This window comes from Microchirus variegatus (genome assembly GCF_963457635.1).
Source record: "Microchirus variegatus genome assembly, chromosome: 18".
NCBI classification, from domain to species: Eukaryota; Metazoa; Chordata; class Actinopteri; order Pleuronectiformes; family Soleidae; genus Microchirus; species Microchirus variegatus.
In genome coordinates, this window is record NC_139819.1 from 4,566,949 (window position 1) to 4,591,446 (window position 24,498).

The 24,498-nt window shown below is 40.6% G+C and overlaps 1 protein-coding gene across 2 annotated transcripts in view; it reads right to left on the reverse strand.

The window, feature by feature from the left end:
- Positions 1-24,498, reverse strand: part of pebp4 (phosphatidylethanolamine binding protein 4) — a 78,870-nt gene that overhangs the window by 27,235 nt on the left and 27,137 nt on the right. For both annotated transcript variants that reach the window (XM_083905063.1, XM_083905062.1), the window contains exon 4: positions 20,054-20,152. In XM_083905063.1, coding sequence (XP_083761189.1) covers positions 20,054-20,152 — 99 coding nt within the window. The remainder of the gene's footprint in view (positions 1-20,053; positions 20,153-24,498) is intronic.

Here is a 24,498-nt window from a genome sequence, read left to right on the forward strand (position 1 = left end):
GTGGCACTGGAAAATCCCAGCCTGAGCTCGACTACGCGAGGCCTCCAGGGCGACGGTAAAAAAAAAAAGAAAGATGGGTGATAAAAGAGCAGTGCGCTGGTTTTGATTTTGATTAACACGTGCGGGGATGAAGGGGGGTGGGAGATATATTTATACGGGGGTGGGAGAGGAGATTAAGCTTATTAAACAGTCAAAGGCAGAGAATTAAAATAGTTTTTTGTTGAGGTGTGAACAGTGACACAAACTAAATGAGCGCTGAGACGTTGAAGGAGGAGAAGCGAGAGGACGAAGGAGGAGTAGGTGGACAAGAGAACGAACTCTTTGCCCACACACAATTACAATTAATCTAATTATTAAATTAAACGGAATCAAAAAGCGATCAACAGGCGTGTAATTGACCCGTCTAATTAGTCCAAGGTCAGGCCGGTTCTGGTTTTGACTTTGGGGAAGTTCGGGGCTTCCTGAAATATCCCCAATTTTACTGTAATTAACAAATTAATGAGTAGCTACAAATCAGGCTAAAAATACACGGTGACGGTTTTACGTGTAAAATTAACCCAATGCTGTCCTATTTTTAAATATAATCCAAAAACAGACAAAATTTCTGGCCGTCGACCAAAAAAAACTCGCACTAATAAAAAAAAAAAAAAATCTGCCGTTAACTAAGAGAAAGCCATTTGATTTGTTTCTGTTGCGCCGTTTTCGTGGCGGTTCATCCAGTGTCTTTTAGTCATTAACAACAGAGAGCGGCTACAAAGGGATTTAAGAGGCGGCATTACTGTTTTGAATCACCGCGTGCGTTTAATTCTTCTATTATAATTGAGGCAGCAGCGAGACAGAGGTTACAGTAACTGCTGGAAACCTGTCCCACTTCACCGGGAGGTTAATGAACCTTCCAAGTCCTATGGGAGATGGAGTACGCTGTTAATTTGACAAACGTGGGAAATAAATGCTTTTATGCTTTTATTGACGGTGACCAATAGCGGCCTTTGCCGGAATGAAAGGTTTTTAGTCTTTTGGGTGCTTTGCTATGAGGCAAAAACAATAATGTGGAATGCATTTGTTGGAAGAAACTAAGTACATAATTGTTTGAATAGCAATTTCAGGCCAAAAAGCATCTTCATTATTAATTCCTACTTTTGGGGCGGGGGGGGGGGGGGGGGGGGGACATATACTGTGTGAAAATGTACAGTAACCTAATTCATGTTATGAAACGAATGCATTTGTGGGGACTGAGAGGATTTTTTAAAAAAGCAGCGTTTCTCGAAAAAATCTACATATTTTCACATTCCATTTGGAGCAAACGTTGGTCTGGATTTCATTTTAACAGGTGCACTAAGGGTTTTTCACATTTTCACACACGCTCACAGCCGGAGAGAGTAGCTGAATATGTGGTTAAATGGAATTATGACAAAAACGTGGCTGCGATAGATTTCGACCGGGACAGAGGTTTGTGTGTCGTCGCCTGATTTTTATAAGAGATTATATGGATAATCTTCTGATGGAGGCAGGAATCAGAGAAAGACCGACTTAAATCTAATCTGTCGTCAGTGTTTAGACCATAGAGTCCAAGTATTAGGTACAGATGGTTCTATTATATCATCATATAAAATATCAGCCAAAACAAAAAAAGCTGTTTTAATAAGAGCTCATTATTAACAGTATATAAAGTTATGGTAAGATTAGGGAACACATATTCACCATTAACTAGGTGCTTACTAACATATATAAGTAGCATACTAGCCCTTTATTAGTACATATATTAAGCACATATTATCACCTTATGTAGGAAAAATCTTAATTCATGTCATAATAGAGGTAGAATAAGGTGATTAATGTGCTTAATGATTACTATTAAAGGACTAGTATGCAACTTCTATATAGTTAGTAAGCACCTAGTTAATGGTGAATATGTGTTTCCTAATCTACGGTGTTGCTAAACTCTGTGACATTACGTACTTTTACTTCAGTCAAATAACTATACACACCTTGAGCAGTGATTTTAAGGAATTTTGGTCAAATTAGGTGGACAGGGCGTCATAAATGTGTGCCATGACCAACGTGAAGAGGAGGTAGAGGGGCTAGAAAACACATGGAAATAAGACGTAGTGTATGAAGCAACAGCTCAGTCCTTTAATTCCTCAAAATGAATTGTAGGAGCCACGTCTCATTTTTAATTGTGAGTTTCCCCGCAACCACTAGGGGGTTGTATTTCATTTCTTATTTTGCCTGAGGCTGACACTGGCCCTGGGTCATGCTGGGTTTTTTGAGTCACCTGACTTAAGTTTCGCTTTTGATTTGTTTATTGGAAATAGAATAGATGCGAAATAAGCGGACATTAGAAGAAAATAAATCGCTGATATCATTTCAGACACAAGGGAAGAACCTGGTCGATCAGCAGCCCGCTTTTCCACCATACAGTCCCGACACGGCACGACTCTGCATGTTTTTTTTTTTTGCTTTTCCATTAGGTTCCAAGTGAGCTGAGCCGATGGTGCTACATGTGACGTCGTCCGACTGACGGCCACTGATTGGTCAGAGGGTGTCGTCACAGGAAGAGTCGCGAGCGTGTTGACGGACAGAAGAATCCAACCGAACGATACCGAACTGTAGATCAGTTAAAAAGACTCCTGAAAAAAATGCGTTAATTTCCAACATTTAGCAAAGGAAAGGAAACCCTAACCCACCCTAAAATCTCAATATTTAAAGGTGCCATATGTAAGAATGTGGCCAAAAACGGTTACTACATTCAAATTCAAAATACCGAGGTCTTTTAGGTTTCGTTTTCTGACGTAACTGGCAACCCGTGGTTGCTCGGCAGCTAAGACTCTACTGACTGCAATGATTAGTAGACGCCACATGCCAAAACATGATGATTCAAAACATAAACATTGTTTGCAGTCTGCAAAATATATTTTTTAATGCAAATATTTTGTCTGTACTGTTGTTGTTGGTGAGTTCAGTTTGTTATATGAACATTATTCCTGAGTCTGTGTGACATATTAGGAGGATTTTATGGCCAGTTGCTTTAGATTTATTACATAATGCACCTTTAACACAGGAGTTTGGACCGCCATGTTTTTAGCACAGTGCACGTTTTGATGCTAACTGAAGGCTACATAGGTTCAACAACATCCAGCTGAGATTTTACACACTGGACCTTAAAAAGCATACACATACTAAAGTATGTATAAGCACATTTATACATTTAAAGTATATAAATATAGCATATATTGAAATAAAACTGGCCTCTTCTTTTTGATACCTTCTTTCTCTCACTCTGACTCTCTTTCTCTCAGTGATCCTATGGGCACTGTTTTCCCGAGCTCGGCGTTCACAGTGTTTGCCAGAGGAACACAGAAGGATCCGAGCTCCACAATCCCTCTTAACCTTTGACCCCGGCTTATTGTTACCTGAGAGCAGCGCTGTGGCAAACATGCTGTACAAGTACTGCACAGCCCTGCGAGCTGTTTGTGTTCTGCAAGTATGGAGGGTAAGGGAGGAGGGAAGGAAGAGAGGGAGCTATTTAATCCCCCCCAAAGGAACTCCCCTCTCAACTCGTATCGTGAACTCGCAGGCAAATCGCGTTGCTGCGGGGCACGCCACACACACACTGCTGTCTTTTTAATTTCATCAGCTGAGAGAAATCTATACAGTGCTTTGGAATCCGACGGAGCGGCTGAGAGGAGTGAACTGTACGGGGCAACCCTGGAATGTAAACAGGTTTCACACCGACTGTAGCATAAAAATACCACATTGTAAGAAAAACCTCTCGGCTATGATAATGGTCAATAGCACAGATCAGAGGTCTTAGCAGATTTCACGGCTGTTCAGACCGACCGCATATCAATAAGAGCGTGTTGAACAAATCTGGACAACACGGTTCACAGGGAGATTATTTAAGTGGAGCGCGGCCGCGGACAGAATTTGACTGAACAAACTGCACGGACAAGTGTTTTCTTTGTCATCTTGGACCAGTGGCGTGCAGGGACTTTTTAAGGGGCGGGGGGGGGGGGGCACTTGGAAAACGGGCACCCCGTCAAAATTATGAACTGAAAACAAAACAAAACAAAACATTACAGTGGCTAATCTTTTACTCACTTGCAGATTTATTTAGTTCAATAACCAAACACAGGGTTCCCACACATCAAATTAAAGCACTTTTCAAGGACTTTCCAGGACCAAATCCCTTAAATGTCCAGATACAGTGTTTCCCCACAGATCATCCACTTTGTGGAGATAAGAGAGGGAAAAACAACCCCTTACTCAGCAGTTTGTTGGGATAAACACTTATTTTTATACCCAACCACCACTGCGGTGCTGCTGTATACACACAAACACTTCCTCAGCCATTTATGCTAATAGCATTTCTTGGACGCAGCATAAATGCTTCAACTGTTCCCGCACCTTATTGACATCAAATTCAAGGACTTTTAAAGGACTTTCCAGGACTAATTCCCTTCAAATTTAAGGACTGAATGTGCCGACATAGCTCAAGATGGGAGGGCAACTTGTTGGAGCTGCTTCTCCCATGGCGTCCACTTTTATTGATTTGCTTGTCCATGCTCTCCATGATCTGGACAAGTGATTGTCCTTGGGATCTTGGTCAAAGTCAGTCTTTGTACTTTCTTTGGTGAGACAGAGATCTTGGAATTTTCACTTCCCAGGCAAAATGAATACAACTGACCCTTCAAATTCAGTAAAATTGACTCCAAAGATTACTAAAACTAGTAAAATTGACTCCAAAGAGTACTAAATTCAGTAAAATTGTTCCCAAAGATTACTAAAATTAGTAAAAGTGTCCCCACAGATAACCAAATTCAGTAAAGTTGACCCAAAAGATGACTAAAATTAGTAAAATAGGCCCCAAATATTACTAAAATGTGCAAAATTGACCCCAAAGACTACCAAATTCAGCAAAATTGACCCCAAAGATTACTAAAATTAGTAAAAGTGTCCCCATAGATTTCCAAATTCAGTAACATTGACCCAAAAGATGACGAAAATTTGTAAAACAGACCCCAAATATTACTCAAATTAGTCAAATTGACCCCAAAGATGACCACATTCAGTGAAGTTGAATGTAGGGAGACGGGAGACATTTCATGTCTATTCAAGGACCTTGAAGGGCCTTTCACCTACTCTACAGGATTTCAAGGACATGTGGGAACCCTAAAAAAAACATGCGTGCAGATATTTAGCAGGCCAACATACAAAGTTTCTACAAAATGACTGCTGTTTTGGGGGGGTGATTATCAGAGTCGATGCCTCGTGCAGCTCAAAATGTCAAAGTTTGAAAAGAAATGAATAAAAAAACGTCTTTTAAAAACAACAGTGCCCTTACCTCGTCATGCAGCACACAAATGCATTCGCGAAAACAACATTTCCATCCGTACCGACGGATATTCGTCAAAAACCTCCTCCTTGATATTTGAATTTCCCTGACAGATTTCACTGTGGAGCGAGCACATTACGCTGTTGCTATTCACAATCTCAGCTGTCACGCCAGTTCGCGATATTTGTCCATCAAGTATCCCGTAAAAAAAAAAAAAAAAAAAAAACTACACGGCGTCACCGTCTAATCTTATAGTTTAGCATAACTTTTTGGAATACAAACATTCATAATCGGAACGTGGAGTTAGACAGGCCACTATAATATCTGCCAACTTTGCATTCGGAGCTGTCACACTTAATTATCGTGCCAAAACACAGGGAAGTACGTTGGCTACGGGAGGCCCTTTGTGAAGTCTTTGTTTTTGTGTACAATTAACTGGCAAGCATGCTATATACTTAAAGAAGGGCTATTTTAGGTGAGCATAATTGTTAGTGAGTTGTTTTTATCAGCATGCCTCACTCCCCTTTGCCGAGCCCTATCAGGAGGCTCCCCTATGAGGAAGCGTTTTCCACAGCAACCCCCCACTAACCTTGACATTTGTTCATTTACCCGCCCCTTTTTTTTTTTTTTTTTTTTTTCTTTCCACTCCTTCTGGTTTCCAAGTTTGCTGTTTTTTTTTTTTTCCACGTCTATCAATGTTGACCAGGTACTCCTCAAACTTAACCCCCACACCCCCCCCGACCCCACCATCCTTCCACCTGTACCCTGAAACACACATTCGCACATGGGGCCGACTGCCAGAGATCCTGCGTTACTGACTGAAGTGGAGTGGCGGGGAAGGAAGGAAGGGAACGGAGAGAGAGAGAGAGGGGGGGGGGGGGGGGGCATGACAAAGACGACAGCTTGTGTGGGGGAACATTGTCTGCGGCTGCGACTAGAAATCTTTTCAGGAAAAACAGGATTTTATACACAATGGTCGTGGGTGTGAAGAAAGGGGGCACATATTAAAAGAAGCGCCTTCATGTGTGCATTGCTGCTGGTTTTTTAAACTGCATTTACATGGACACGATCCAAAATGCTCCCTTTTTTATTTTATTTTTTTTTACCCTCACTGTCTCTACTAGGCTGCAGTGTGACAGCCTGGATTAAAGAGGGCTTTCCAGGTTGTCCTTCTTTGCTTACAGAGTGATGGTAATTTAATCCAGGAACGCACAGAACAGAACTTTCTTAAAAGTAAAATAAAATAAAAAAATGGGAGATTTAAGATAAAACTATGGCATATTTTTGTTTTACAGATGATTATTCCCTCGCTGTCCAAGCATGCGTTTACCATAACGGCTCATGTTCTTCACGCAGCGCAACCTCCTCAATCATCTCACCACGGCAACCAGAGCAGGGAGGTCAGTTGTTATAGAGATGGCAAGAGGCTTTGGTAGGTTATCAGCTACAAAATAGCATGTATCAGTGTACGTGTGTGTGTATGTGTGTGTGTGTGTGTGTGTGAACGGGGGATGGAGCTGACAATTGAGCGGAGGATTCTTATGTAATTCTCCCTTTAGGTGGCAGAGAACAGTGAGAGCAGCAGCAGCAGCAGCAGCAGCAGCAGCAGCCCACACTGAAGAAGAAGCCAGTTTGTTAATAAGACGAGAGATGAGATCAGATAAGATAAAAATAAGATAAGGGAACAGAATAACCTGCGAGTGTATCAAACAACAGGTCGTTCCGAGCGCGGAGAAAAAAAAAAAAGAAGCACTTTTGTTGCTGCAGCTTCTCTGTGGAGAGAAACGTGAGGACGATGGAGACAGTTGTCCCACGTGTACCCATCATCCTTTGCACTCTCTGCATATGCAGAATAGCGAAAAAGGCAAATGTTTTGAAATCTCGTTGATGCTCGAGAGGGTTTTTTTTCTGAGCAGTGGGAAAACATTAACTTACAACCTGAAAACACTAGATTTCCATTGTTCATTGTTTTAAAATAAGTGAGGTTTTCCACATTATACATCTTGTATTGTGATATTTTGATATGGTAAGATAACACTTTATATCCCAATACAAGAACAATATTGGAATAGTATGCTAATAATTTTGTAGTAAATATCATAGAATTATATATATAGTACGATACTATAGTAATTACAAAGTAATAGCGTGGTTATAATCATTGAAAATGTGTTATAATACGGTATTTAACATTTTTGTCACAGTAAAGTGATATTATCTACTTTGTGGTAGCCCAAGGCCAGGAGGAAAGGAATTAGACTTGTAAAAGGAGGGTTGGGGGTTCAAATCCTGGGATGGGTGATGAGCTGGGGTGCCCCTGAGCAAGGCACCCAATCCCCATTGCTTGTGTGTGCAATAGGGAAGGAATATTAGCATTGTTATCGCTAAGATGCATTTCAAAATAAGAGTCTTTTCTGTGTTAAAACGCAAGATAATACAAGACAACACATGTACCCCACAAAAAAAGGGGTCCACACTGGAAACACTTTGCTCCAGTGAGGGAGTGACTTCTAAAAGGCTGAACTCCATGTAGAAGCACCTCTGACATTTTGTCTGGCTGTAGCTGACAGCAGGATGAGCGCCGCTCGGAAATGTTAAGCACCTCCAGCTGGGCCTCCATGTTTAGGACTATTGTTGACTCGTACCAGGGGATGTTTTTTTATGGTCGTAATCAAAAAAAAAAAAAAAAGAAAAGATGAATGACCTGCACATGCTAAACGCCAGGAACACATTCAAGCTGCAAAGTATAACAATAACTGTTTATCTTAAAGAGTGGAGTCTTTTTTCAAAAAAGCTCTTCAGTCACTGTTAATTATGTGAACAGGTACAGAGTCTTATTGTAGCATATTTCCTCCTTTGCTATTTAAATACATTTCCTCTAACTATCTTTGTTACTACCAAATAAAATCAGAAGAAGAAGAAGAGTTGGTAATGTATTTATATAGAGCTATTCTAGTCTTAATGAGCTGTTGTACACTACAGTTTTCACCCATTCACACGCTTCAACATGGGGGTTCAGTGTCTTGCTCAATGACACATAGTCTATATTATAGACCAGCAGAGCCAGGAATTGAACCCACAACCTTCCAGTTGAAAGACAACTCATCCTACCACTGAGCCAGTACAGTAAATGTCATATACTTAAAGACTTTTACTAATATTATAAAAAAATAATTACATTTCCACAAAAGTCATGACTGGATAAGCTATATAGTATACATTATTGCGTGATAAACTGCAATACGCCCTCCAATGCAATTTTAAGGAAAACTGACTGAAAATATCAATATTACAGTGTACTTGAGGAACACGACATGCAGGGTTATTTTTCGAGCACAATTACTGCATAAAATACCATAACAAGCAATGATTCCAACAGTAAATAACAGTACTTATATGTATATTTATATATTTCCTAATGAAAGTAAGGTGGGGGCTGGAAGTTTGGAGGTGATTAGGAAATCAGGGAGAACGACGGTAGCATTTAGTGTCAAACATAAGGCCCGGGTGCCAGAACTCGGCCCACCAGAAGGTCCAATCTGGCCCCCAAGATGATTTGTGTAAACAACTGTTGTAAGAACGCTGCGGCCCTTAAGCAAAAAAGGCTTTTCATAATATGTTTTGTGAATAGATCAATTAAATGTAAAACAAAGGAAAAAGGTTCTTGTTGTTTATAGCTTATTTATGCCAGTATTTTACTCGTCCAGCCCAATCGACGAGTATGTGGCTCCTGATTTATGAGCAATTGGATTATTCCTGGTATCTGTCCTGTTGCATTTTGATTCATTTATATTTATAATTTGTCTAATTCAGTTGTATCTAAATCAAATCACGAGTGTTGGTGTTGAAAATAATAATAATTAAAAAAATGGGTCAAAAATAATCACCGACAACAATCTGTTCCACTTTTTTAAAGCACTCGACGCAAATAACGCGCGTTGAAGTCCGTTTACGTTTAAACAAAGGACAACAACAGGTGCACAATGTGGCTTCTTTTTTTTTTGATGATAAAGTTTCTCACTTGTGTGTGTGTGTGTGTGTGTGTCTGTAAAAGTTTGCGAAACCATAAACAAACAAACTGTTAACCTGGGCTATGAGCATGTTTAGCAACTTTGGAGGGGAAAAAGAAAAGGAAAAAAAAAAAAAAAAAATCACATTAAAAAGGAAAAAAAAAAAAAAAAAAAAATTAAATTCCTTTGCGCCCACCCCCTTGTCATAAGATATGGATGTCCCGTAAGGTTATTTGTGTTTGCTGGGAAATGAAGTGCTCAACTGGATTAAAAACATACTGCATATGTTTGGAAATCTGTTTCCCTGGGCGTACGAGTGCAGTGAGCGAGCGTGAAGCAGCAGCTTGCGTCTCCTCCAAGAGAGAGAGAGGGCAGACACTCTCATCATTAGCTGGGCTGCAATGTGCTCCTCTACCTGCTCCAATCTGCAGAGCCAGGCTCCACTCTGACGCCAGACAGATGTTCCCAGCACGAGGTGCAAAAGCAGCGAGAGGGGAAAAAGAGGAGAGAGAGAGGCAGAAGAATGGAAATATTCAGGAGAGTACACAATAAGAGTTTAATTATGAATAATACCAATGGCTCTTTGTTCTCGCACAGAAGATAGCTATGGTTCATCTGGCCTTTGGGAAATTGTTTTTTTTGGCTTCCATATGGGGGCAGCTGTCTGTCAAAAGAAGGAAAGGCTTCACATCACAGTCGCACGCCACAGAAGGGATCATTACGGGGATAAAGAACAATGCAATTATGTATGTTTTTTGTTTTTTTTTGCAATAGTGGACTGGAGTGTTTTGCTAAAACAAAGTCACAGGTAAAGAAAAGAAAATGTTGAACTTGACACAGTTAAAAATATTTCAGAGGATGTTCTCACTCACTGTTATGAGATACAATAAAACTAAAGCAATGTAAAGAACCACATCACAGCACTGACTATGACCCACTCAGTACGTTTACATGCACAGTTTAGTCCAGCTAAGGCCTTAGTCAGACTAATGACGCTTTTCCACGATACAGTTCCAGCACGACTCGGCTCGACTCAACTCTTTTGAACTTAACAACACAAACTAGTGACTAGTAAGTGACTTACTGTGTAAAGTAGTTGTTTTCAGTGTAAATAAATCATTAGAGTCCCATCAAACAATGCTGTCCAATTCCAAGTTCCAAGAGGGAACGTGACATCAAGACGTGAGGTTAGGTTTAGTGACAAATGCTCGGAAAATTGGTATGGAATGAGGGAATATGACACATATGAATATATTTTACGGTTATTAGGTTATTTGTTTCAGGAACCTCATTGTACCCAAAATTAAAGTCTGTTACCTGTGACTGTAATTCCAACCCTGGTGTTAGTCCGACTAAAACCCGACTTTTAAAATAAATTCTTCTCAAAGGCAGAATCACTAACAGATTTGGAATCAACTGGACCCTCACTGGTCTCTACTATGTGCTCTGCAAATGTTCCACAGTTCCAGTCCCAAGACCATGATCTGGAAATGACCGTAGAAGCCAGTACGCAGAAGAACAACAACAGGAACTAGTTGTTTTTTGGATAGAGGAGGAGACTTTCAGATCTTTCAGAAATCTAAACTGTAAAACGGGATAATTTTGCTCGAATGAAACTGTTTTAGAAAAGCCGATTGCCTTGAATCCTTTATGTTTATCAACGCAAACAATTTAAGCATGTGAGAAAATAGCTGATGGGCGTGCATGAGTTTTCTCCCACAGTCCAAAAACATTAATTGGACTAAACTGCCTGTGAGAATGAATGGTAGTTCATCTCTATATGTCCCCCTCCTTTCGCCCTATGTCAGTTTATCAGTTTTTGTCAATTTAACCAACTTATTTAAAGTTACTTTTACTAAGATGAACTGTTTTAGGTTTAACAGTGTATTTTAAAGTTCATGGCTGCAGAAAGACCTGGAATGGCGCCAGCTCAACTTGTTTGCTTCTATGACATAATAGGTAAACTAGGTAAAAACAAGGTGCATACATGCTATAGCTCAACCAAACTGTGCATGGGTTATTGTTATATAACAATAAAAGGGTTTCTTTGTAACAATAAACGCTGCACAAATGCATGTGGATCTGGGATTGTGACAAAGACACAAATAAATGTGATAAACAGTCTTTTTTTAAAAAAAGCTAAATACTGAATGAAACAATACAACGGCTTCCACGCCTAATAGATTACAGTTAAAGGACATGTTGAGGTGTGGAGCAGATGATCTCTGCAGGCCACAGAATCCACAAACACACGGCCAGCTGGTCCGAGACACTCACAATACCTCACTGTTTGTTTTTTTTTTTCCCTTCCGCCTGACCAGCAGCAGAACACAGGCTTCGTCCTCCGTCGGGAGCTGCTACAGCCGAGCTGGATGTTAAAAACATGCACAATCCCTCGCGCGGCGTAACAATAACCACAGCACGCTGTGTACCGACTCGTCCGAGTGGAGAGAAAGTTAACAAACACGTGATAGATTTCGGTCCACAGGCCTTATTGAAGTGAGTGTTGAAATGAAGCGAAGAAAAAAGAAAAAAATGACCGCTGACTGAGGCTGCAGAACACCGAGGTCAATCAATATTTTCTCCCTTGTTAAAAAATATAGTTAATGCGAGCTTGTCTGCATGACAACTACCATCATATACAATAATAACACATAAGAACCCTTGTTTCGAAAGAACATAAACCTCCACTGAGGCTGCTCAGTTTTCCTTAGTGTCGGTGCCAAATATTGTATTTAAAAATGGAAGCAGTCTTACAGTTTCAAAGCAAATGCCTTCAGATGCACAATTTGACTGACCCATGATGGGACAGTGGTGTCCACTCATATAGAAACAGAATTTATAAAAAACCACATCATATTCTATTGTAGAAGACTTGAAACTAGCTATTGAAAACATTCTCTCAGCAGGAACTGAAGCTCATTTTCGCCATTGACTTCCAGAATCAGCCCTGGTGACTTTAGGCCCTGGTATACATCGGCGTAGCATATCTCCGACTCTGGTATACTCATGCGTCAGGGTCCTGTAGTATCTGATTTCACCATCGGGTGGCGGTACAAGTCCAGACACAGGGAATAGGACGCATTCCTACCAAAGAAGAAGAGAACGATGCTATACAGCTCTCTCGGACACGTCTGGTTCGAGCGGCTAACAGCTGAAAGGTCCGTCGGGCGGCTCGGATAGCTATCCTTGACGACTACTTCCTCTTTTGTCGAAATGGCGGCGCTAGCTATTTCAGGCGTTTACGGTCTTTAGGCGACCACCGTAAAACCAACTGTAGATCAAAGATTATACCGTCCATCAAGGCTGTTCATTCTTCTTCTTCTGTGGCGATTCTTCTTCTTAATTTCCTCATAAGGTGGATAACAACTCTTTGTGGTACATAGTGCCAACTACTGTACAGGAGGATTACTACACCAGAAGTTCAGTTTGCACATGCACTGTCCGCATGCAACCAACACGCTCTTTGAGCTCCATGTGCACTTGGGAAGTAAACCAGGGCCTTTAGTGCTACTTCCAATCTATTTCCTGAGTTTTACTTTCCAAAACAAAAGACTATTTGTCCATTTGCATATACAGTCGATGGTAAATATCAGAGAACCTGACAGACTGAATATATCTGAGCCTCACAATGCTCCTGGGTGCTCTGCACTAGTATGGAAACATTTAGATATTCATCTAAATTGAACTGAAACTGAACTTCTTTCTTGCACTTTCAAGATGATGTCGATTTTCAAAAACTTTCAAGGGCCTTGAAGTTTGCTTCAAGGACCTGTGTGAGCGCCCTGACAAACAATCAGAGGCAGCATATAACGATGAAAAGTTACACACCGCTGCTCTAAAGTTTCTGCACATTATTAGTGTTCGTTTTTTAAGGTTGAGTCTTTAACCCGAGACAAAACCTGAGCAGAGAAACTTCAAACATTATTTTTTCTTTAAAAATCCATAAAAACCTAAGGCTGTACATCTGTGCTTAAATGGGATTTCACAGCGATAATGAATACCTCGACTTCCACTCGGAGCAGAAAAGAGCATTAACCGCAGCGCCGCTTTTTTTTTTTTTCGCAAAAACCCTCAAATTGCATCATGTCGACTTTCAAACCCAGCGAAAAACTATAATGAGAGAATAAGTATGAACAAGTGAAAGTAACACCCAGCGCTGTGTATTTGTATAAGCTGCCTCTATTCAGATACTAATGATTTGCTTGTTAGAGTAATTACCGCCGCGAGACCACAGCGGAACATCTGCATTGATTCAGACTCTGGGAGAGAGCGGAGTGGGAGGGGAGGGGCTCGCAATCTGGAATTCGACTTCGGGAGCGAGACAACAATCTGTTGACGGTTATTTTGGTAATTGTCCATAATTGATGTAAATCAGGGAGAGGTTTTTTTTTTTTTTTTTTTTAAATGACTGTTTGCGTAGCGTGAGCGGGTCAGCGAAGGAGACGGGCAGGTGCGATGGAAATGCATATACGGCGTCTAATAATGCGAGTTTGAGCAGACAGCGGACAGCTGGTGGGAGACGACGACATACCCACACACTCTCGCTCTCTACCGCCGCATTCAGTTGTTTTCCCCGCTTGTCAAAAAGCGGTGATGTGATACAGGCAGGTAAATAAAGTATGTGAGTTACATTAAACACAAAAACACAAAAAATACGAATACTTACACACCAAGTGTAAATTGCATTCTCCACTAAGCTCCGCCCACACCGTATGGTTTGTGGCCTACAAAGCCTAAAACCCAGGCCCGACAGCAACTCTATCTACACAAAACAGTTGTGTGATTTTTTTTTTTTTTTTTTTACATCTGTAACAACACACAATTATGTGGAAATGTAGAACAGCTGGAAACTAAAACTGCAGCGATTAATTGTCAACTATTTTGATATAAAAAATAAATGGTTTGAGTGTTTATTTAAATAAATAGAACAACATTTCAGATTTTTCCTCTTCCTAGAGGTGAATATTTTCATTTTTTTGTCATTATGACCATTAAAACGGAATACATTTGGTTTGTGGACATAGATTGATCGAGAAAATAATCACCAGATTGATCGATTATAAACATAATTGTGATTTGACATGCAATAATTTGATTCCTGTGCAATTTTTCATCGATTTTTCAGGCCAAAATCCTGATTTTCAGGGGAAAAAATGCAAAATTTGCTGCTACATCTCCCAATGTCATTTCTCCATTAGGTATAAATAATCTACATCTTGTAAGAATTTTAAAGACAGACTTAGGACCTTTCTGCTGAACAATATTCAGTCCTTATGAGTGGTGTTTGTTATGTACATTAATGTTCAGCATATCCCGACACTTCATTTATTTTGAAGATATAAGTTAGTTAAAGGTGCATTATGTAATAAATCTAAAGCAAATGGCCATAAAATCCTCCTAATATGTCACAGAGACTCAGGAATAATGTTCATATAACAAACTGAACTCACCAACAACAACAGTACAGACAAAATATCTATTTAAAAAAATATTTTGCAGACTGCAAATCATGTTTATGTTTTGAAATCATGTTTTGGCATGTGGCGCCACCTACCGCCGTCTACCAATCATTGCAGTCAGTAGAGTCTCTGCTGCCGAGCGACCACGGGTTGCCAGTTACGTCAGAGAACGAAACCTAAAAGACCTCGGTATTTTGAATTTGAATGTAGTAACTCTTTTGGCCACATTCTTACATATGGCACCTTTAATGTAGGATAAGATAAGATAATCTTCATCTTAATACAGGATTGAGCATTAAACGTTAAACTGCACTCGAACACAAGACGATAAGAACAGTTACTAACATTTAAATATTGTCATTTGATGTCATAATTGTAATTTTTCGATCACAGATGGAATTACGACAGCTTGTTTGTTGCTGTACATCAGGTCAAGGTCAACTTCATTTATATAGCACATTAAAAGTGCTTTAAATGCTTAAATAAAGTTAAAGGAAGAAAACAATAAAATGAGAAATGACACCACAACAATATTAACAATTTAAATATAATAAGTAATATAAAATATAATAAGTAATAATAGAAAAACATGTAGATAATGATGTTTCTGTCAGAGCAGAGTGACGTTTGTAGGTCTCTGAGTCTATAGTCTGTCAAACCTGCTCCTTCGTTGAGAAATAATCTGTTCCAGACTCCATCTGTTGCTCAGTTTTGTCCAGACAGCCTGAAAACTTCGGGGGCAGATTTGTCAGACAGGACCACAACAACTTCTTCTTCAATATGCCGTAAAACTGAAAACAAAATGTTCTGTCTTTTGTTCAAAGCTCCTCACCACAGAAGAGGAAAGAAGGTTTTTTTTCTTTCTAAAATACAACTTTTTTGTGTGTGATTTTTCTCACAGTGATCACTGCATTATTTCATGAAAACTGCTTGATCTCACAAAGGTAAAGAAAGTGACAAAGACATGTCCATTATTGACCCTGCCTGATAAGGTCCACTCCACAAATTTATCCATATTCTTTGTCTCATCTGAAAATGGGCTCCGTCAAGCATCACTATCAGACCTGACCGAGGGAGCATTAGTGTGTATACAGCAGCAGTGCAAGGGTTATCCTGTCAAACTGTGAAACTACCTGGTTTTTTCTTAGCAGCAGAATTTTCGTTGAGGTTTCTTTTGTGTTTTCAGTCATACTCACTTGCTTCGCTTTACTAGAGCAATGTTATGGAATTAGATTTAAGTCATTTATTGTGTAATTTCAAACACTTTATGAACGAACCACAAAATCAAAATATACAAATTGCAAATAAAATATAGATTTAATCATTAAAAAATATTATATTTTATTTGTCTGAAAATACACTTTTTACTTTGATGATCGGAATTTAGTTTTTTTTCGACTTTTTTGCCTGCGCTCCCTCACTTGTTCTCAGCACTCCCTGATCTGTGTTGTCCACAAATGTTAATAACGAGCTAAAGTAGATGATGAATCCTATATTTAGTCTCTGTACGGCAGTTTGTGGCAGCAACAACAAACTACCAGACGCTCAAATCCCTCTCTCTGAAGTTCAAGAGGGCTTCGACATGGCTGACACGCAGTGAGGGGATCTTTTTTGTTTGGTTTATACATGACGACAAACAGCTCAAAGCAAATAAAACGAGCACTGTGATACACGGGTGATACAAGTCCAGCGTGTCCTTGTTCTCGTCCCACTGCTTCTGTAATGAGACCTCAGCTAAAGCAGCAGCAGCAGCAGCAGCAGCAGCAGCAGCAGCAGCAACTCTTGAGCTTCCTCGCCGCTCTCTGTCCAGCCTGACCTCGCTCACTCGAGGCTGAATCCGCAGAATCGAGTGTGTTTATGGATAAAGGATGCGCACTAATTATGGAAACATCCACAAACTGGGGGCGAGGACCTTGGACTAATTAATGGAGTTTACAGGAAAAAAAAAACATGGCTGTGCTGCTCACACCGTCTGACAAGTGAGGATCAACATGCAGATGTATTCGACATTAGAAAAGCACCCCTGACTTAAGAATATTCATTTTCATTCCCCTCAAACTCAAACCCAGCATTTAAACAGCCGTTTCCAAAGTTTACGAGTTCTGTGGTTTCGTTTAAATACTGAAAATCTTATCCACGGCTCCTTGGAAACCACTTGTTTTCATTCAAATATGACACGATGGGGAAAACACTGTTTCTAAAGAATGTTTCATTCATTCTTAACACCTCTAAACAATTACTGTAAATATTTTACGACTTTCAATTTTCTGTAGAGAAAAAAATAAAAACATGTATTTGTACGTAAAATGTGTATGTAAAAGAGCGGCCCTCCCAATCGAATTCATACGGCCCATACGCCATTCAATTTCAAGTTGCTGTTGTTATTTCTGTATATTTTGTCTTGACTTAATTTTTAAAAGAAACACTTATATTGTAACAAATATCATTAGTTTTGAGCCCATATCAAAAGGTTGGGCCCCTCCTGACCAGACTAGACGTTTAGTGGCCCCCAGGTCACCTGAGTTTGAGAACCCTGGCCTAAGCTCAAACAAATACAAATAAATAAATATAATACATACTATTTAAATCTTTTTTAATAAGAAAACTGATGGTTTAAGGCAGGGATCAGCAGTTAAATGTGGCTGAGTGCCAATTTTTTGTAAGCAATTGAATATTTGGGCCAAAACATGGCATCTTCATCAGATAATTTGCCTTAAAAACATCAAACAACAAACAAAAAACCTACTTTGCTGCCCTAAACTAACAATAATTTGGTCATTAATCAGCAGCTTCTTATAAAGAAGTAGTCTATATTTATTGTGCATCATTTCAATTTTAAGAATTCCTACTTCTTCATCTTTGAGCCTAACATATGCAAGTAGTTACTTTACGGACATTGACTCCCTAAACCTGGCTGTCTCCATGACAACAGCAGTGTTATTTATTTGTATTTTTCAAACCAAACATTTAGTTTAAGTTAACGGTGAATTCTAGCAACAGAATCTATTTGAATAAGTTGATGTTTTTTCAGAATAAAAGCTCAAGATTTGTAAAAATCATCTGATGCTGGTGGCTCAGTTTTGCAATTGCTAATTCTTAAAGGTTTATTAAGAATTAGAGACATCTACTGGAGAAACTGCAGTGTGAAACCAACTGAAGACTCATTTGGGCATTTACCGAAAAAAATCGCGTAACTACGGTGGCCTTTAGATCAAACAAACCCAAACAGAACAAATGAATAATTTCCAAATTTGCACGAAGAGGCCCAGTGTGAAACATTTAGGAGGGTTTATTTGCTGAAATTACACCAGAAAAGGGTTTAAACGCTCAGAACGCTCTCTGTCTGCTATTTCCTGTGTCCTCTTTGAAGTACATGTAAAAAAAAAAAAGCGTGTTCTAGTGATTATACACGTATCCAAACATACTAATGAGGAGGCAAATTGAATTCCCCACCAAAAAACCCTGCTAAATGTCACACAGTGGACCTTAAACTAGTACAATGCTGTCAAAATCAAACAGATTCACATCCACTCTTGGAAAAAAAAAAAAAAAAAAAAAAACTGCGGTAGTACGATGTCACCTGGCCGCCCTGGTCAATTAAACACCTCCCACTATGGGTTGGCATCACTCAAAAAGGCTCATTAACCCTCCTGACCAACCACCAGTCACAATCAGAGAGCCATCACGTCACGTTGGCCGGTGCCTTCACGGGCGAACGCGGGTCAACACCCACACAAGTGACAGTCAATTGAATTGCCGGAGCGGACGCGCCTCGTCTGAGCACTTGAAAGACGTTTGTTTATTCACAGGCGGTCGCGCGGGCAGACAGACTTTGCGGGGCTTAAAAAAATAAGAGGCAAAAAGGTGAGGCCTAATGCAATTTTATAAGGTGGGAATTGCTTATTTTTCTGTGCATCGGCGGCGCGTGTGAGCGACACGGAGTAAAGTATATATTGACAGATCTTTGTGGTCGGATATAAGAGCTGAATCACAGAATTCAGCGTACTGTGGTGGGCTACGTTTATCCCACGTACATCACGTTTGGATTTAGATTTTTAAAAGACCTACTACTCTTAATCTACTGGGTTGATCTACCCGGTTCCTGCGGGGATTACGAAAAAAATGTCTGCAGAACCTCCAAATATTTGGAGGCAATCAACAACTCGACGCGCATTTTGGCGTACGAATGCAAGAATGTGAAAACACAGAAAAAACGAATGCATGAAAAAAAAATAAAAAAAAAAGGAGCGAAATATGAAGAGAAATAAGGGGGATCGGAGCCGTGCCCATTTCAGGGGGTGTAAAATATGGAGAAGTGTGGATCATTGGGGGAGCTGCTCTGCCTGGGGGAACAGATGAAGGGAGGACACTCTGCCAAGATCTCTCCACTGGAGGGGGAGCTGAGGGACTGGAGCTCTATGGGAGAGAGAGTGTGTGTGCGCCTCACATGCTGCTCTCTCCTCAATCTCAGTCTCACACGCCTGCATTGACACGTCCCAGGCTCTCTGCAGCGGAGGGAAATTGCTGCTGACAGGGCCTCGCAAACTTTCACAGCCATTTAGAAAGACTTCCTCCCACACTTTTGTCACAGGCATTTATTGCACGAGATACGCGATATGAAAAAAAAGAGAATTAACATTTTTTGAACTTGGCATCTTTTTTTTTTTTTTTTTTTCTCTCTCTCTCTCTCTCTCTCTCTCTCTCTCTCTCTCTCTCTCTCTCTCTCTCCCTATCTCTCTCCCTATCTCTCTCTCTCTCTCTCTCTCTCTCTCTCTCTCTCTCTCTCTCTCTCTCTCTCTCTCTCTCTCTCTCTCCTTCTTCATCAAGTTAGGCTTAAAAAACCATTCATAATTTTTCAGCCTCGCAATCAGAGCCCCGGTGCAGATGTAAACACAGAGTCATGCCAAGTGAGACGGCGAGATTATGAAAATGCACAATTTCCAAGTAAAAAAAAAAAATCACTACTTCATACATTTGCAACAAATGTGTTCCTAATCGGATAAAAAAAAAAAAAATTGGCGTCCATGACGCCGACGCCATCGCCAAAACTGTTTTTCAGTGATGTTACTGCACACTGAAAGCCTATTCCTAATGGTCAAAAAAACGTGTTTAAAATGTGTTTCATTTATGACAGCAATGTCATTTCTGGAGCACCACATTCATTTTAGGGCCATTAGCATAGCTAGTTAACGAGTAGCATAGCCACTTCACCCAGGTGCTTAAGTGTAGAAGAGGTCGAACTGTACCTTTATGTCCACCACCAGCCAGTGTCTCCACAAAGCAGATGATGGTTGAAGGCGACTTGGAGCATCAGGATCGACCATCATCAAAACATACTTCTTGTCCTGCAAAAACACAAACCAAAATTCATCATCTATTATTGTCTTTAAAGGTCCAGTGTGTAAGATTTTTCAGAATATAACAAAAATAACACGTAAAACAGAATAAGCCGTTTATATTTATATCCGTGGTGAATGTTCTTCTACAGTACATGCTTGGGAAGGAAGGCACCTTAGTTGAAATCAAATTGACGCACTTCTCAAGGACTTTCCAGGACCAATCGTCTCAAATTCAAGGACCAAATGTGCCGATGCAGCTCAAGATGGGAGGGCAACTCGTGCTTAACTTTACTCGCTCATTTTTCTGCATGGAACGTCGCGTCAACGGCGGAGAGAGAGACAGTGGTTTCCGCAACAGCGCTAGCAATTACGACGCGACGCAGGGCATGGAACAGTAGGTGGCGTCGTAACAAACAAGGGGAGACATTTATTTACCTAAATATCAACTTCTTTCGTGCACAAAATCCAAGCGCGTTCAATGACCCATGTCTACTGAGGGTGAGATTTTCAAAACCTTTCAAGGGCCTTTCAAATTCACAAAGATGACCCATGGGAATCCTGGGAAGGGTGAGATAGGATCTTAGGAAGGTTGGTATGGCCTGTCTACTTCTACACTTTACTTACTCTCTTTTAATTACCTCAATTTAACTTTTATACTCTGTTGTGAGTGTTATATCTTAAAGTGTCTTGTCTTGTGTACTATCCATGCTGATCTTGACCAAGACTCCCTGGAAGAAGAGCTCTTGTGTCTCATTGGGATCATATGTTTACTTGAAAACACCCGGTGAAATAGCCCAATATACACGCTGCTGGTTACATCCACTATTTCTATGTCAACAGCATTGAGTGTTGCATGATGGGATAGCGTGACGTCAGCGACCAGAGCTCTATAGATGTTGCTTTATCTTACACACTGGACCTTTAACACAGAACAAAAAAAATAAAAAAAAATAATCTTTACTCCACCAGCAGAAACACTATGATTGGCCCAGAGGCAACAGCAGTACCTGATCCTTTTCTCTTTATAAATGCAGCCGTGCGCTGTTTAGCCCAAGGCTCAACATCCATCTCTGGAGTTAATGCTTTAAATACTTCAAAAGAGACGCTTTTACTCTTTACTTTCTCTGCTCTTACTTTATTCTATAACATGGAATAACATGTGAATTTTTATTCTATTCATGAAACGCGCGCTGGGGTTTTTAGATTTGCCTTTTGTCGTCTTGACACGTGATGGTAACAGTTTTAACCGGAGCTGTCCAAGGCTGACGCGTTCAAAAAGACACGGGAGAGATAATCCCGCTTTTGAAAAAGTGACCTAAAAAGGCTAAAACATGCATAAGAACGCAAAGAGAGCGGCGCTCCGTCTCCTCTCCGTCATCCCTTAAACTTCCACATAATTACTGTGACACGAACGAAAATGACAGCGTTTTGGATCTGATTACCGACTCCTCTCGTTAGCATATTCACAGTAACTTTCTGCCACTTACCAAGTATCTTTATACCCCCTCAATCTGTCAATAAATAAAGTGAGAGAAAAAAAAAAAAAAAAAAAGCATCTTAACCAACACTTGATCGCAGTTATTCGACGTCGACTTGGCCGCTTAATTGCCGGAAAAAATGTTCATTCTGTCTGTCCCCTAAAAGTTAGAGAGAATTATGAGAGCAGATTGAATTATTGCGAGAGCACATTTGTCATCTCTGGGCCAGTGCCCAAAATCTGCCAGACCATATGATGGGCTTTTTTTATTTTGTTCACTTCCTCTACAAACAGAGACATTAATCAAGCGCTGTTTTTTCCATCCGCCGCCGTCCTCTTACTGTATGTACTCTCAGCTCAAGCGCGGCCATAATGTTATCGGCTTTAATGTGTATGAAAACAGATGCAGCGTCGCCTTCGTTTTCTGACGCCGACTGCCAAACGACGGTGTAAAATGTAAATGAAAACCTTACGTTTTGGGGGTTTTGTTGTGTCCCATCAAGACTTCCTTAAAGGGGCCTCTCTCTGAAAAATTAAGCCGATGTACTCGAATGAGATAAAGTCGTTTCTCCCGCAAGATTTCTCATTTCCAGAAGGATTCTCTGCCTACCTGACAAGCGGTAATAAGCATAAACAACTAAGCCTAATAATAGGATAATACTGTAGTCTCAGTGATAGTGCCCCGCAGGTAACATCCAGACACACCAGCAACAATAGCGCCTCCTCCACAGCCTGTCAAAAGTGACTCTATATCAGTGACCCCCCCCAGGCAGCTTACCAACCATGACCTGTTGCCTTCTCAAGAGTTGTAATCCTCATTTGTGCATGTTTGCTACCAGGCAAAGGCACTGTGATAATGTAGTTACACTAATATTTAAGTCAGATGCACGCACACACACACACAAAGATGCAACTGAAGCATTTAAATAAAAAAAATAACCTCCAGTCACGATTATCACTGAATGAAATATCACATTATTGGATATTTCACGTAAGTTAGCATATAAATAGACTCACTGCAGGACAAGCTTTTCGGAAGCCAAATTTAGAAAAAAAAAAATTGCTACCAACAAAATTGTAGCCTGTGTGTGTGTGTGTGTGTGTGGGGAGTGAATTTACATTTTTTTTTTTAAACTGCTTGAATGTCTACCTGTAAGAATCTGGCTGGTCCAGCTGGCACGGGCAGCAACGAATACTAGAATCTCCCTGCGTGCTTGCACTTCACACATTGTGGCATGTACCCTTCTCTCTTACAAGGACGTTTTTTTTTTTTTTTTTTTCTTTTCCCTCCATCTGTCAAAATCCACAGTAATTACACACAAATATGTGCGAAGGACTCCAGGGAAAAACAGATGCGTATTCTGCCATCAGTGCTCGAATAAACTAAATGTATATTAAAGCGGTGACAATTCTCGGATCTGCATACTGTAAAGCACAATTTTTTTTTTTCCAATTAGAGATCCACTGATATGCGTTTTTAAATATGACGACTATTAGAAATCAGTGCGGTCAGTTAAGTGATGCCAATTTTTCTGGCCCATATATTTGGCTGGTTTTCATTTTTTTTTTTTTTCACTTCCATCTGATAAAATGTAAGTTTAATAATAATTAACGATGCACAAAATTGCTTAATTAGAAAATAACTTATTGAAGAACATGAATAGTCGGTCTCACTAATCTGCAGTTTGTGTCTACACTTCAATGAAAATAATGTATATACTACACCATACAGACTAGGGCAGGGTTCTTCAATCCTGGTCCTGGGGACCCACTGCCCTGCATGTTTTAGAAGTTTCCTCGGTCCAACACACCTGATCCAAATGTTCAGTTCAACAACAAGCTCTGCAGAATTGAAGGATTGAAGAACCCTGGACTAGGACATCAAGGAAAACCGATGTGTTGACGCATCTACGTCAGGATCATTCGTTGAATCATTCTATAGAGTTCTCTACGAGGTCAGACACTAATGTTGGACGAGATCTCTGTTCCAGTTCATCCAACGGGTGCTTGATGAGGTTGAGGTCAAGACTCTGTGTTGGCCAGTCGAGATCTTCCACACCAAGGTCATCAAACCATCTTCTGGGACACCGTCATGTTGGAATCAATGTATTTGTCGTCTTTGGCGGGATTCCGCTAAAGAGTGACATTGACATCATTTTAACTCGGAACAACAGAGCACGTCGCTGACCTCTCACCTGTGACAGCAGCTACAGGACTAAACCTAAATGCCACAGTAATGCGAGAGCACAGAGCCAGTGAAAAGTGAATTCTGGGTAGGTGTTGGCCACAGACCACAAAGCTCCATCAGGCCGCTGTACAGGATGTGAGGCTCCTAGGTGAAGGCTGGAGGCGTGGGGGGATATTGAGCCTGCATTCTCTCGGGATTAACCTCCCACTGCCTGCTGTGATCACAGCAAAACGGCCCACTGGGACTACACCGCAGACGCCAGGCGGCTGAAATACACCCTGCAGCCGACTGGGGCGTCTCTGTCTCGGCTACTAGTCAAGTGGCAGAGAGGAGAGGCAGAGGTGACATCTTAAAGAGAACGGAGGAAAGTTTTGTCTTCTTTTCTCTTCAATGCATGTTTTTTTTAAAAACTCCCACTCCAAGGCCGCAGCACTGGACGGACAAAGTATTCGCAAAGAAGAAGAACGGTGAAGAACAAAGGAGGAGCGCGTCTCTGAGGATGATAACTACTGGCTTACCTTTGAGTGAACTCTGCTGGGGCTGAGAATCAGAGAAATGTCTAATCGCTGCTCTCGCAGAGCTGCTCGGACTATCGAGCTCCGCTCCGCTAACTGATGACACCGCGAAGGCCGAGAGAGTGAGTTAGCGGGAGGGAGGGAGGAAGGGAGGAGTGGCCCCTCTGTGAGT